Source organism: Dendrobates tinctorius, unplaced genomic scaffold, assembly GCF_039654945.1.
Source record: "Dendrobates tinctorius isolate UK_male_01 unplaced genomic scaffold, ASM3965494v1 ptg000081l, whole genome shotgun sequence".
In the NCBI taxonomy this organism is placed as follows: Eukaryota; Metazoa; Chordata; class Amphibia; order Anura; family Dendrobatidae; genus Dendrobates; species Dendrobates tinctorius.
The window spans coordinates 8,210,681-8,224,567 of NW_027361749.1; the positions used below are offsets into that span (position 1 = coordinate 8,210,681).

The 13,887-nt window shown below is 41.5% G+C and overlaps 2 protein-coding genes across 2 annotated transcripts in view; one reads left to right on the top strand and one right to left on the bottom strand.

The window, feature by feature from the left end:
* Positions 1-9,672, top strand: part of LOC141096870 (meprin A subunit beta-like) — an 89,894-nt gene extending 80,222 nt beyond the window's left edge. The window contains exons 14-15 of the mRNA XM_073583730.1: positions 3,648-3,855; positions 9,440-9,672. Of these exons, the coding sequence (XP_073439831.1) occupies positions 3,648-3,855; positions 9,440-9,454 (223 nt within the window). The 3' untranslated portion in view covers positions 9,455-9,672. The remainder of the gene's footprint in view (positions 1-3,647; positions 3,856-9,439) is intronic.
* A 2,413-nt stretch (positions 9,673-12,085) lies between these two features.
* The window catches only part of LOC141096869 (maternal DNA replication licensing factor mcm3), a 76,149-nt gene continuing 74,347 nt past the window's right edge, over positions 12,086-13,887 (bottom strand). The window contains exon 17 of the mRNA XM_073583729.1: positions 12,086-12,390. Coding sequence (XP_073439830.1) covers positions 12,192-12,390 — 199 coding nt within the window. The 3' untranslated portion in view covers positions 12,086-12,191. The remainder of the gene's footprint in view (positions 12,391-13,887) is intronic.

Below are 13,887 nucleotides of genomic sequence, written 5' to 3' on the forward strand. Positions count from 1 at the left end.
TGCATATATGAATGTTAGCAGGTCTTCTTAAAATTTGGTACAGTTCTTTTTTTAATGTAAACCTACATGATGATGAATATCAGTGCTGGTGCTAGGAGGGGGGCCCTGAGGTAGCTGGAGTGTCAATCCTTTACAGTGGAAGTGTAGCCCCCTAAGTTTCTATTACCGATTGGCCAATGTGTGAATGTAGTGCTATAATTTATCATGGAAAGAACTAAGTAGCTGTTTAATCAGAGCAGCACAGTCCTCTCCATCCCCTCATTGCCCTGTATGATACAAATTCCCCTTTATTACTCTGGCCAATGAAAAAGTTCTTTATTACAAGATATGTACTGGGCATGGTGTATGACGGTACTCTTCAATGACTGTATGGTGGTTTTCGCTATGAAGGAATTATCCAAAAAGATTAGTGATACAGTTCACATGACACATGGTGTAGATCTCTGTATGTTTCAATCTTCTAAATAAAAAAGCTATAGTATTTTGGTTAAGGCTTAGCCAGTGAAGTGAAGTAAGAATGAAAATGAATTAATGCTCATACTGATACTATTAAAACATCCTTTGAGGGGTTGTCGACTATTCGGACAACCCCTTCTGAATCCTCATGTTTCTCCCCAGTAAATTAATAACACTTATACTCACATGTGTTGCCAGTGTCGGCACTAATATTCCCAGGGATCGCATTACATTGTGTCACGCAATGCCAACAAACATTGGCTTCACTCTCCCCTCCTCCTTACAAATCAGACATCCAGAGGAAATGAGAGCTGCAGCCAACCTCTTGCGTCCTCCAGAACTCATTTACGTCTGTAAGAGTGAGAGTGGAGTCAGTGCTGATTGGCTGCAGGGATCGCGTGACATAATGTCAGATGACCCCAGATGAGCCCCAGAAGATCCTGTACCGACACTTTTGGAAAGGCACCGACGCCGGAGGGAAATACACACTGGTCAAAATTGTTGGTACCCCTAGTTTAATGACAGAAAAACCCACAATGGTGACACAAATAACTTGAATCTGACAAAAGTTATAATAAATTAAAAATCTATGAAAATGAACAAATCAAAGTCATTGTTTTTCAACCATGCTTCAACAGAATTTTTTAAAATATAAAACTCATGACATAGGCCTGGACAGAAATGATGGTACCCCAACATTTTGAGGCAATCAAACGATTCCTGTAACTGTCAATGAGACTTCTGCACCTCTCGACAGGCATTTTGGCCCACTCCTCAAGAGCTAACGGCTCCAGCTGTCTCGTGTTTGAAGGTTGCCCTTTCCAGACGGCATGAATCAGCTCTTTCCAAAGATGATCAATAGGATTTAGGTCAGGGCTCATAGAAGGCCACTTCAGAATAGTCCAATGTTTTCCTCTTATCCATTCTTGGGTGTTTTTAGCTGTGTGTTTTGGGTCATTATCCTGTTGCAAGACCCATGACCTGCGACTGAGACCAAGCTGACACTGGCAGCATATTTCTCTCTATAAACCCTTGATAGTATTGAGATTTCATTGTACCCTGCACAGATTGCAGACACCCTGTGCCAGATGCAGCAAAGCCTCCTCCATGTTTCACAGTAGGGACAGTGTTATTTTCTTGATATGCTTCATTTTTCCATCTGTGAACATATAGCTGATGTGCCTTGCCAAAAAGTTCCATTTTTGTCTCATCTGTCCATAGGACATTCTCCCAGAAGCTTTGTGGCTTATCAACATGTAGTTTAGCAAATTCTAGTCTGGCTTTTTTATGATTTTTTTTTTTCAACAATGGTGTTCTCCATGGTCATTTCCCATGAAGTCCACTTTGGCTCATACAGCAATGGATGGTGCAATCTGACACTGATGTTCCTTGAGCTTGAAGGTCACCTTTCATCTTTATAGAAGATTTTCTGGGCTCTTTTGTTACCATTCATATTATCTGTCTCTTTGATTTGTCAATTTTCCTCCTGTGGCCACATCCAGGGAGGTTGGCTACAGTCCAAGGATCTGAAATCTCTGAATATGTGCAACTGTAGTCACAGGAACATCAAGCTGCTTGGAGATGGTCTTATAACGTGTACCTTTAACATGTTTGTCTATAAATTTCTTTCTAATCTCTTAAGACAACTCTTTATTTCTCTTCTTCTGGTCCATGTTGAGTGTGATACTCACTGTGCTGATTGGTGACATGGTGTGTATCTGTAGCCCTCTATACAGGCCCATTCACTGATAAGATTGTAGACATCTGTGATGCTAGTTAGTGGACACACCGTGATTTAACATCTCCCCTTTGTCACATTATTTTCAGGGGTACCATCATCTCTGTCCAGGCCTATTTCATGAGTTTTATTTATTTTTTTTTAAATTCTGTGGAAGCATGGTTGAAAAACAATGTCTGACTTTCATCTGTTCATTTTCATAGATTTTTTATTTATTATTACTTTTGTCAGATTCAAGTTATTTCTGTGACCATTGTGGGTTTTTCTGTCATTAAACAAGGGGTACCAACAATTTTGACCACGTGTGTATGCGTTATTAATTTACTAGGGACAAACATGAGGAGTGAGAAGGGGTTGTCCGAGTAGTCATCCCCTTTAAACAGCTGCACAACCCCTTTTAAATAGCCCTAGTTTGCCTAGTAAAATTAAAGAAGCACACCCATCAATGTTTTTATCCTCTTAATATATTGCAGTCAACATATTATATAGCATTGTTGTGTACCTACAATTGCTCATTTTGTCTTTCTACCCAGATAATTCTTCTGCTTTCCATTAGGTCTATGACATCACGTGATAACAAACTGACTAGTTGAATCCTTTTAAGTTCTATGTAGAAACAGGAGGTCAATTTTCACTGCACAAGTCATGAGTCTCTGCAAAATTCCATGAAAGAGGGAGCAGCTGGGTCAGGAGTGGAAGAGGTGAATGAGTCATGCATTGAGAAGAGACTTCCTGTTTCTACATAGAGCGTAAGAAAGAGAATAACTGAGTAGAAAGGCAAATTGAGCAATTGTAAGTACATAGTATATTGCAATAATCATATTACATCACACTAAGAGGAAAACAACTTTGATGGGAGTGCTACTTTTAGGAAAAAAAAAAAGATTGTTACCTCGCAGATTGCCACCTTTCCTACGCTTCGTGCATTGTGTCCCCCAACAGTCTTATAATATTGCCACATGAGCACTGCAGCCTCCACACTTTCGTCTCACAGACCTATGGATATATTAACTTGCAGGATGGTATTGCCAGTCACTGATTTGCGATGTGTATCAGTCATAACATTTCTTCCTGGTATTCTTTGTACAGCAATGTCCAAAAATGTGACAGTGTCAGAAGGTAAAAATGAGTGAAATGCAAATTTAAACTGTTTTAGGAAAAATATCTACAGCGTAAATTGAAGAGCTGCGGTTTGAGATTTTGTGTTTCTAAATTTTTGCTGTGAATGTTGATGCAAATTTCACCCTTTCTGGTGCAAATGGTAAAGTGTGCGGCTCCCCGGCATTTATTTTGTAACGAGATCTCTGCAGTATCTCTACAGTGAGGGGTCCGCAGAAGAGGGGCTACGTGGGAATGTTCTCTGACAAATCGGGCTTCTATACTTATTTCCTCAACACAGTAGTTGTCTCGCCAGCTGAGCTTTAATTTCATCTCCTATATTCTCTCCATATAGGTGCAAAGTGACTGATAACTGGTGGTATGTTGGAAGTAAATGTGAAACCAAAGTTTCCAGCCAAGACACAGTGGTGATTGCCGTTTCATCATCCGTGACCATATTTGTAGTAATGTTAATAATCACACTTGTCTCTGTTTACTGCCTTAAAAAGAAACACAAAAAGCAAATGAAGGCAACGCCCACAGAACTGAACACGGTGGAGGCAGTAAGTATATTATCCATATGTAAAGGTCCAGATATAAGGGAGGAGACATTATCTGGGAACAGAATATTGTGAGTTTTTTTTGTATTTTGGGTATTCCTTTAACCTCTTCACGACCCAGCCAATTTTGACCTCATTGACCTGGCCATTTTTTGCAATTCTGACCAGTGTCCCTTTATGAGGTAATAACTCAGGAACGCTTCAACGGATCCTAGCGATTCTGAGATTGTTTTTAGTGACGTATTGGGCTTCATGTTAATAGTAAATTTAGGTCAATAATTTTTGCGTTTATTTGTGAAAAAATTGGAAATTTGGCGAAAATTTCACAAATTTCAAATTTTGTATTTTTATTCTGTTAAACCAGAGAGTTGTGACACAAAATAGTTAATTAATAACATTTCCCACATGTCTACTTTACATCAGCACAATTTTGGAAACAAAATTTTTTTTTTGTTAGGAAGTTATAAGGGTCAAAAGTTGACCAGTGATTCCTAATTTTTACAACAAAATTTACTAAACCATTTTTTTAGGACCCACCTCACATTTGAAGTCACTTTGAGGGGTCTATATAGCAGAAAATACTCAAAAGTGATACTATTCTAAAAACTGCACCCCTCAAGCTACTCAAAACTACATTCAAGAACCCTTCAGGTGCATCACAGGAACTAAAGCAATGTGGACGGAAAAAATGGACATTTTAATTTTTCCAACAGAAATGTCCTTTTACAATCAGTTTTTTCATATACACATGGGCAACAGGATAAAATGGATTCTAAAATTTGTTGGGCAATTTCTCCTGAGTACACCAATACCTCATATGCGGTCATAAACCACTGTTTAGGAGCACGGCAGGGTTCGGAAGAGAAGGACCACCATTTGACTTTTTCAATAGAAAATATGATGGAATATTTAGTGATTGCCATGTCGCGTTTGGAGAGCCCTTGTGTGCATAAACATTGGAGCTCCTTCACAAGTGACCCCATTTTGGAAACTAGACCCCCCCAGGAACTTATCTAGATGCATAGTGAGCATTTTGAACCCCCAGGTGCTTCTCAAATTGATCCGAAAAAGTACTCTTTTTTTTCCAAAAAATTTTTCTTTTAGCCTCAATTTTTTCATTTTCACATGGGCAATAGGCTAAAATGGATCCTAAAATTTGTTGGTCAATTCCTCCTGAGTACACCGATACCTCATATGTGGTCATAAACCACTGTTTGGGCGCACGACAGGGCTCGGAAGGGAAGGAATGCCATTTGCCTTTTTGAATGGAAAATTAGCTCCAATTGTTAGCGGACACCATGTCGCTTATGGAAAGTATGTAGTGTATGTCAGGTTGGTGTGGTGTAGTATGCAGCACACAAACAGAACAACCTGACGTACACTATACCACATCACACACCAACCTGACGTACACTACGCCACACAACAACCTGACACACTATTTCAGGTTGGTGTGTATGGTGTAGTGTACGTCAGGCTGGTGTGTGTGGTGTTGTGTATGTCAGGCTGGCGTGGGTGAGTTCTGTAGAGAATGTCAGGATGTGTTTACTCCATGGATGTGTGATGAATTCTGAAGCATTCATTCAAAGACAGCCCATGTTTGTCAGGACACGTTTCTCATTGGAAACGAGTTTCCCTTCTTGTCCCTCTTTTATAGCATCCCAGCACCTTTTTTTGCTCTCCATTCAGGGGAAAATGTCGCCCTGGTACCATACGGGAAACTTGAGTTCCAGGGGTGCTGGGGCCCGCTCCTTCCTCGTCTCCAAACATCAGGGCCTTTATCACCGCCTCCTGGAACTGAAGGAAGGTGTTGTTGGTCTGGCCTGCACATCATGATAGCACCTATGCGTTATACAGTGCCATTTGTACGATGTGCTCAGCTAATTTTTTTATACCACACCTTCGCCTTCCGCATGGCACTATAGGGCTGGGAGGACTTGATCAGAAAGATCAACTCCTCCCCATGTGTTTGTTGTACCCCAGGGCACATTCTGGTTTGTGGACCTGTGCTGGGGTACCTCGAACGGTGGTGGCCGTGGTGCTGGGACCATGGATTTTTGGCAAGAAAAAGACATCTCTTTTGTCTTTGAACTTGACCACAACTATGCTGCCTCTACATTGGGCTCGGCTCTCACGCTTTGGGAGAGTCTGCTCAATTAGTGACAAAGGGAGACCCCTCTGGTTTCTGCGCACAGTATCGCAAGCTGCGGTAGCTCTGGCAGAGAGGGATTGAAAGAATGGGATGCTTGTATAAAAGTTATCAACGTACAGATAGTAACCTTTATCAAGCAGAGCGTGGACCAAATCCCACACTATTTTCTCACTCTCCCCCAGAGCAGGTGGACATTCTGGGGGCCGAATCCTGCCGTCCTTCCCTTGGTAAAATCTAAAGCTGTGAGTGTACCCTGAGGTACTCTCACACAGCTTATAGAGTTTTATCCCGTACCTCGCCCTCTTGCTGGGCAGGTACTGATGGAACTGAAGCCTCCCTTTGAAGTGGATGAGGGATTCATCCACAGAAATTTCCCTTTGGGGAATAAACACTTCAGCAAACTTGTGGCTGAAGTGTTCGATGACTGGCCGAATTTTGAACAGTCTATCAAAATTCGGGTCATCGCGGGCAAGGCTGTCAGTATTGTCCCTAAAATGGAGAAACTTATGAATCGCTTCAAAATGTTTGCGAAACATAACCATGCCAATGCCAAATATTGGAGTTTGATAAAAAGTATCAGTACTCCAGTATTGGCGACTTTCCGGTTTCTTCACAATCCCCATGTGAAGGACCATTCCCCAATATTTCATCATTTCTATGGAGTCAACGGGACTCTAAGTAGAAAATGATGAATTTGGGTTTTGGGCAAAAAATTGCAGGGCTTACAAGTTGGTTTGCTCCACCATAAGACTGACAATTGACTCCGAGAAACAGACTTTGAAAAAGTCTATTTCCCTGAAGTTGGCAGTCTCGAACTGGATTCCTGATTGGTGAACAAAATCAGGAATCAGTCAAGCAAAATTTTCAGGGATGTGGGTCCAGGAGGGGGCACTAGCGCTAGGTTGGGGGTTACTCATACTTGGCTGTGGGTCTTCGCCCTTGGCCTCCGGCTCTCTCTCTCTGGGCTCCGGACGATTTCTCATCCTGCGACATCTTGGTGGTGGTAAGTCTGTGTCATTGGAGAAGGAAGAGTTTGAGGAATAGAGAAAAGCGGGGTCCTCTCCCTCACTATCAGTTTCTGAGACAATAATGTCATATGCTTCCTCAGCTGAGTACACCCTTTGTGACTGGGATGACTGGGATGAGTGGGACATTGTGTGTGTGGTGTGTGTGTAAAAAAAAAAAAAGCTTTATTATAGTGTGCGTGTGTACTGTATGTGTGAATGTTTGGTGAAACTTTCTACTGCAGAAGGGCACTGTCAGGTGCGCAGGGGGGCAGGAGAGGGCTGAGGAGATGCAGCAGCAGATGGAGACGGAGATGGAGACGGCAGCAGGAGGGTGATCAAGGGGCAGGGGGTGATCACTGGGGCAGGGGGGTGATCACCAGGGGCAGAAGGGAGCTGTCAGGTGCGGGGGGGGGGCAGGAGGGGGCTGAGGAGATGCCTTAGCAGATGAAGATGGAGGCAGAGGTGGATCAGCAGCAGCTGGGGAGTGATCAGAGGGGTGATTGGGGTGATCACTGGGGCTGGGGGATGATCACTGGGGTCAGGAGGGGGCTGAGGAAATACAGATGGAGATGGAGGCAGAGATGGAGCTGGCAGCAGCAGCAGGGATGGGGGTGATCAGGGGGCCTGGGGTGACCACTGGGAGCAGGAGGGGGCTGAGGAGATGCAGATGGAGCAGGCAGCATCAGGGGGTGATCAGGGGGGAGAGAGCAGAGGTGGGGGGGCTGGATTCAGATGGCGGGGGAGCAGAGGGGAATACCAAATGTCGGCATGCTGCCTCCTTTTGATTTGTAGCCCTGGCATGACAACATTCATGCATCACGCAATGATTGTCTCTCCAGAATTGGAACTCAAACGCAAAGCTGGGATGTCGGCAGGTATGAGACACCTCACAGGGTTCCTGCCTTGCAGTCACAGAGTACTGGCAAGGCCTCTGTACCAGGGTCCTGTTCATTAATTTGCTCCTTTGTAATGATGGTTAATTTTTGCAGAAGTAATGGATAATTGTATCTCAGGTTGTTTGGTTACGATGGCATGAAAAAGCATGGGGTGCCCTTCCCTCTATGTACACCGTGGCATATTGTAAAAATGTAAATTTATATTACATGATGCATATTTTTATTTTTCTGCAACTATGCCAGTAAACCGCAGACGAGAAAGTTATTCTGTATTTCCAAAATAGTATCATGTCCAAAATTCTGGTAAGGAGAAACAAGAAAAACTTTATCCCCTTCACTACTTTGGGATTCTTCGCTTCATACTCCCCTTCCTCCCAGAGCCATAACTTTTTTATTTTTTTTTTTTTAAGATAGTTGTACTTTTGATAGACACCATTAATGTTACCATATTTTGTACAGGAAACCGGAAAAAACTGTGTTTTGGGTTATTTTTTTTTATTTTTACCAATGTTCACCAAATGCCAAAACTGACCTGCCATTATGATTCTCCTGCCATTTTCAGAGACCTATAGCATCTCCATTTTTTGGGATCTATGACTGGGTGAGGGCTTATTTTTTTCAGCACCGAGCTGCCATTTTTATTGTTATCATTTTGGGGTGTATATACAATGTTTTGATCACCTGTTATTGCATTTTATTGTAATGTTGCGGCGACCATAAAAACGTAATTCTGACGTTTTGATTTTTTTTTTTGCTACACCATTTATCAATCAGATTAATTCTTTTTATATTGGGCCTTTCTGAGCATGGCAACACTAAATGTGTATTTTTTTATTTTAAAGGGGGTGATGTGAAATTTCTTTTTTAATATGTTTAAAAACTTTTGTTCTACTTTTTACTTGCTTCAATAGTCCCGTTAGGAGACTTGAAGATGCAATCTTCTGATCACTTATGCTACACATAGCAGGACTTCAATCCTGCTATCAGATCAACAATGACAAGCACAAGGGTCTTCTGCAGACCCCCCCCCCCCAATTGTCATGCCAACCCATACGTGCCCTGTGATCATGCGACGGGGGAACCGATGTTCGGGGTTCGTGACACGCTTGAAAGGAGCATTTAACATGTTGTTAACAGCCACAGATATATCGCAATTCAACCCATGGCTGTTAGTTGTCATGTGCCAGAACAGATGCGGGGTTCGGCAGATACACAGTCTGATATACCTATATGGCATAGGCCATGAAGGGGTTAATGTTTCTGATTTTCATCTTTCTCAGGATGATTCTGACTGAAGGCTTCCTTGGCAGAGATGGGAATAGACCATTTGAGGTTCATTGTCTCTGGGAGTTATAGAAATCGTATGGTTCAACCACTTTCAGCTGCTGAAGCTTGACCTCCAGTGGTCTTAGATTTGTATAAACCATGGCTAATCATGAAGGTCTTCGTTGGGAATAACACTTTAAATTCTACATTACTTGTAAGATCTACCAATAGTAAATATATAAATTTAATTAATCTTTTGTTTCCAGAAAACCGCGATGTGAACAAGGAAAAGGATCTGCAATCACAGTGGCACTTCTGATGAATCAAGTTTATAACAAATAAAACATAAGAATCATTTGTGTCCTCAGCACTTGTTCACAGGCCAGTGGCAACTAGACTGCCATTTTACAAGGAGCCCAAATACAGCAACTTTTTTTTTGTTTTTTTAATAACTCCAGACAATGTATTCATGGCAAGAAATAAACAAATGTGCATATAAGACTTGTTGGATGTGTTTAATACTTCCTGAGTACACAACAAGCCATAACCACGTGCAACAAAAGCCATTTGAGTGCTCATACACACATGCAAGAAACTCAGGCGAGTTTCGCATGTCAATACCCGACACTCTGATCGGAGCGTTCAGCTACATAAAAATACTTGTCCAAGTTTCTTGCATGCAAGCATGAGCCCTTAGGGTGTATTCAGTTCCCCCCCCACCGCAACAGTTTTAGGAGCAGTAAGGATGTGTGTGCACACACAACACTTTTCAGGCAGAATGTGCTTTGAATAGCACTTACAAATTAAATGGAATGCAGGCAGGGTAATGGCATTTTTACATTGCTGTGCATTTTTAACTACTTCAGGGTCTGGAAATCATGAAGTAGTTAAAAGATGTAGCATATTAATTATTCAGGCAGTTTCCACTTGAAAGCCAATTGCTGGTTTCATTTTTAATATAAAAAAAAAAAAAAAAAAAAAAATATCTACAAATTTAGCATAACCCCTTAAAAAGGGTACTCTGGGGAAATAAAGAATTCAAATGGCCATGCCTTCATAAAACGATAAGAATGCTGTCTCTAAGAAACTCGCACAAGTCTCGCCTCTTAATACCCAACACTGCCGTCGGCACTTGGGATCGGAACGCTCAGCTGCATAGAAAAACATGCAGCCGCGCACTCCAGTCCCGAGTGCTGGCAGCAGTGCCGGGTATTAAGATGCAAGACTCATGAGAGTTTCTCGCAAATGTGACCACGGTCTAATGCGGAGAGTACCTGCAATCAGTGAGGCTGCAGCTGCTCCTCTGTGCTCCCTCTCCCTTCTGGGATGTTATTTCAAATATCATAAGGACAGGCCTACTCCAGTCTACTAGTAACATCCAGTCCCCTGATAACATCTACCTCTATGTAGTCTGAGATTATAGAACATGGCCAGCGCCTACCAAGCAGCAGTCAGTATCTGTGCTCCGCCTGGCCCACAACTCCACTACAGGTCTGTCTGCATATAATGTCCCAAAATGGAGAGGGAGCACAGAGGAGCAGCTATAGGGTCACACTGAATTGCAGGTACTATCAGGGCTACAAACAGCATTATTCATGTTGTTATCTTTATCGTTGATGAAGGGAGGGATGGCCATTAGTATAAACTAGTATTTCCCCGGCTTACACTGTTAAACAATCCAAAATTTAAAAGATTAACCCCCCTTAACCACTTAAAACTTTACAGGATACCAATTGATTAATATGGAAACTTCCTGTACTATTAGCTATTTCAGCTCCACATATATTTATTAAGTAAATTACACATTTGGTGAGAAATATGAAGCCAAACCATTAGTGCTGCAGGAGCTTTCAAGTAAAGATCCTGAGTAGTAGAAAAAGGAAAAGTCCAGCTGATAAAAAAAACAACTATTTATTGAAAAACTCAAGTTTTTTTTATCAGCTGGACTTTTCCTTTTTCTATATTGCTTCCAAGCGGTCTCCTTGCAGTCCGTGCTGACAACACGCCACAACAGGTGAGCTGGCTTTACTCTACTTCGTCCTGAGTAGTAGCACTATTTTTGCTGTGTTAATATAATCATAAATGCACATCACGGTTAAGACTGGAAGAAGATTATTTTTCTTTGCTAGAAAGTTGGTTGAAACTTTGTTAAATGCCCATTACTTTAAATACAAAAAGTCACTTCAGATGCCACACGACTATAAAATACAGCGACAAATAACACCTGTAAATGGAATAAAGGGATGAATTGCACAATTACTACATCTACAGATATGGGGTAAACCATCAAAATAACAGGTAACTAAATACATAATGGCAGTGTCCAGGTCTGTAAAATTGTGACCTCGTACTTGTAGGCTTAGAGCGTCCAAACGTAAGCCAAAAGAATGTATTTTTGCTTACAATTTGGATTTTTTTTTCATATGGGCCAAAATGCTTTAAGAGCAGATGTTTGGATCTATACAAAGATGCCATTGACTTTAAGGGGTTGTCCACGCCGCAGAAAATCCCCTTTTCAATCACTATGTTCAGCCCTTATAAAATAGCAGCTGTACTTGCCTCCGATGCAGGCGCCATTCCAGCAGTGTCAGCACTGGATCTCCCAGGGCTCACCTAACATTGGCTGCAGGACTTACATGAACCAACAATTAGAAGCCACATCACTCTCCCCTCCTTCAGGCATAACTGACTTTTGGAAGAAGTCAGACTGGATATCTTAAATTAGTCCAAAAGGAGTGAAGAGGCTCATGTGAGCCAGGTATCCAATGTCACAAGCCGTGGGAGAGGCAGAGCAGACTCCGCTGAAATGGCTCCGCACCACGGAGAACAGTAATTTAAAAGGGGGTGTCCACTACTAGAACTAATCCTTCTAAGCTACTGTGTTTACCAAGTGATTAAATAAAATCCAGAGCAACAGCTTTCATTTTATTTTGCTATAAATACTTACAAAACGAGCATATGAAGTGTAGGGAAAAAAAAGAAAATCACAACAATGCAATCTGATTTCAGGGAATACAGTTAAATCAAGAACACCACATCATCTGCCAACATGACTTGGTTGTCATTTTGCATGTGGTCCAGCTCTTCCTTTACTTCAGAAGCCTGGAATGGGTCAGGATTTCCGTTATTGATTAGTTCGATCAACTGACTAACAGCAACAGATTGGGAACGTGTGGTCTTAAATGCTTTTAACAGAGCAGCTTTGAATTCTTTTACTCTGTGAAGGAAATAAAAACATTTCATGACTTCAAAGCTCAGAAAAAAAAGTAAAAAAAAAAAAAAAAATCAGTTCAACAGCAAAATAACAAGGGAGTCACCCAATAAAGGTGCATTACTATCATCAACATTGAGGCATATCCACAATATATGTCAGACATGTCTGATGTGTTCTGGTCTCCAAGACAGGAGCAGCGCTCACCTCCATCCTGCCTGGTGCCACTACTGCGGTGAATGGAGAGGTGGATGCGCACAAGTTGCCTCTTCTGGCTTTCAGAATACAGCAGAGCAAATTTGGGTTTGTAATAATTGTGAAAGATGAGAATACTTCATCACACTGTTGTAGGTCCATTCCTACCTTTTCTGCGCAAGGCCTTTTTTTCCCCGTCACACTTGCAGCAGAAATGCAAGGTTTTGTGGTTCTACCATGACCGCAAAAAAAAAGCAGCATGGCTGCAACATGTGAATGTCGCGACTTCATATGTGGTAGATGTGTCAGATTTCTGAAAGGTCCCATTCAAATGAATAGAACTGCCTTCTACTTAGCAAAAAGTATCTGCATCAAATCTGTCAGGTGTTAACATTCTAGGAATAGCTGGTATGACATCTCATGTAGTAGATAATGTGTAGTCAGATTGCAGTTCCAAGAAAGACACACGGTTACTGCATTTGATGCAAAAATACATGCAGGAGACTGGAGCACAGGGCTATTGTAATTTACACCACTTTTTTGCTGCAAATTGCGATTAATTTGTCATCCATGATCAGCGACACCCCCATTCTGCATAAGCTTCATTCACTTTCAAAAAGTTGGTCAGATCTGGCATAAAACACCATATACTAGAAAACAACATGATGTATCAGGGCCTTTGTATTAAACGTACACATAGTCGAGGTTCTTGATCACATCACCTGACACTCGGATTTGTAGAATACTGCCATAGATTGATACTCTCTTTAAAATAGATTATGTGTCGAGGGCGAAATAGACTTGCACTATATTTAGTAGTAGTTTTGCATTTATACAATAATTTTACTGACGCAGTCCAGTAATTTTTTTCCCAACACTGACTTTTTCCATATACTGTATATTGTACTTCCAAGGGTCAGGCTCTTCTTGATTTTCTTCAGGCTTCCTTCTTAATTCCCAGACATCCCCTGCATTTTATTCATTGTATACTCTATGAATTTCTTGATGTATCAGCACAACATCACAGTCCGCTGATCACCATCCAGTCATCATTGTAGGAGATACGACCTCCTGTCTACCCTCTGTACCAAAAAAGTGTTTCAGTCCATGCAATTTCTTCATCGCACTCGGATTGCATCAGCTTGTCGTCAGTGATTAACGTTACAATGGATGGAACATCTGCAATTTAATAATTTCTTAATAAAGCAAAAATCACTGACCAAATATTGCTGAACCGCAAACCTAAACACTAATGAACAATCGTCCATGTTTTTAGGTGCAAGAAAAATTACAGACTTCTAAATGCAG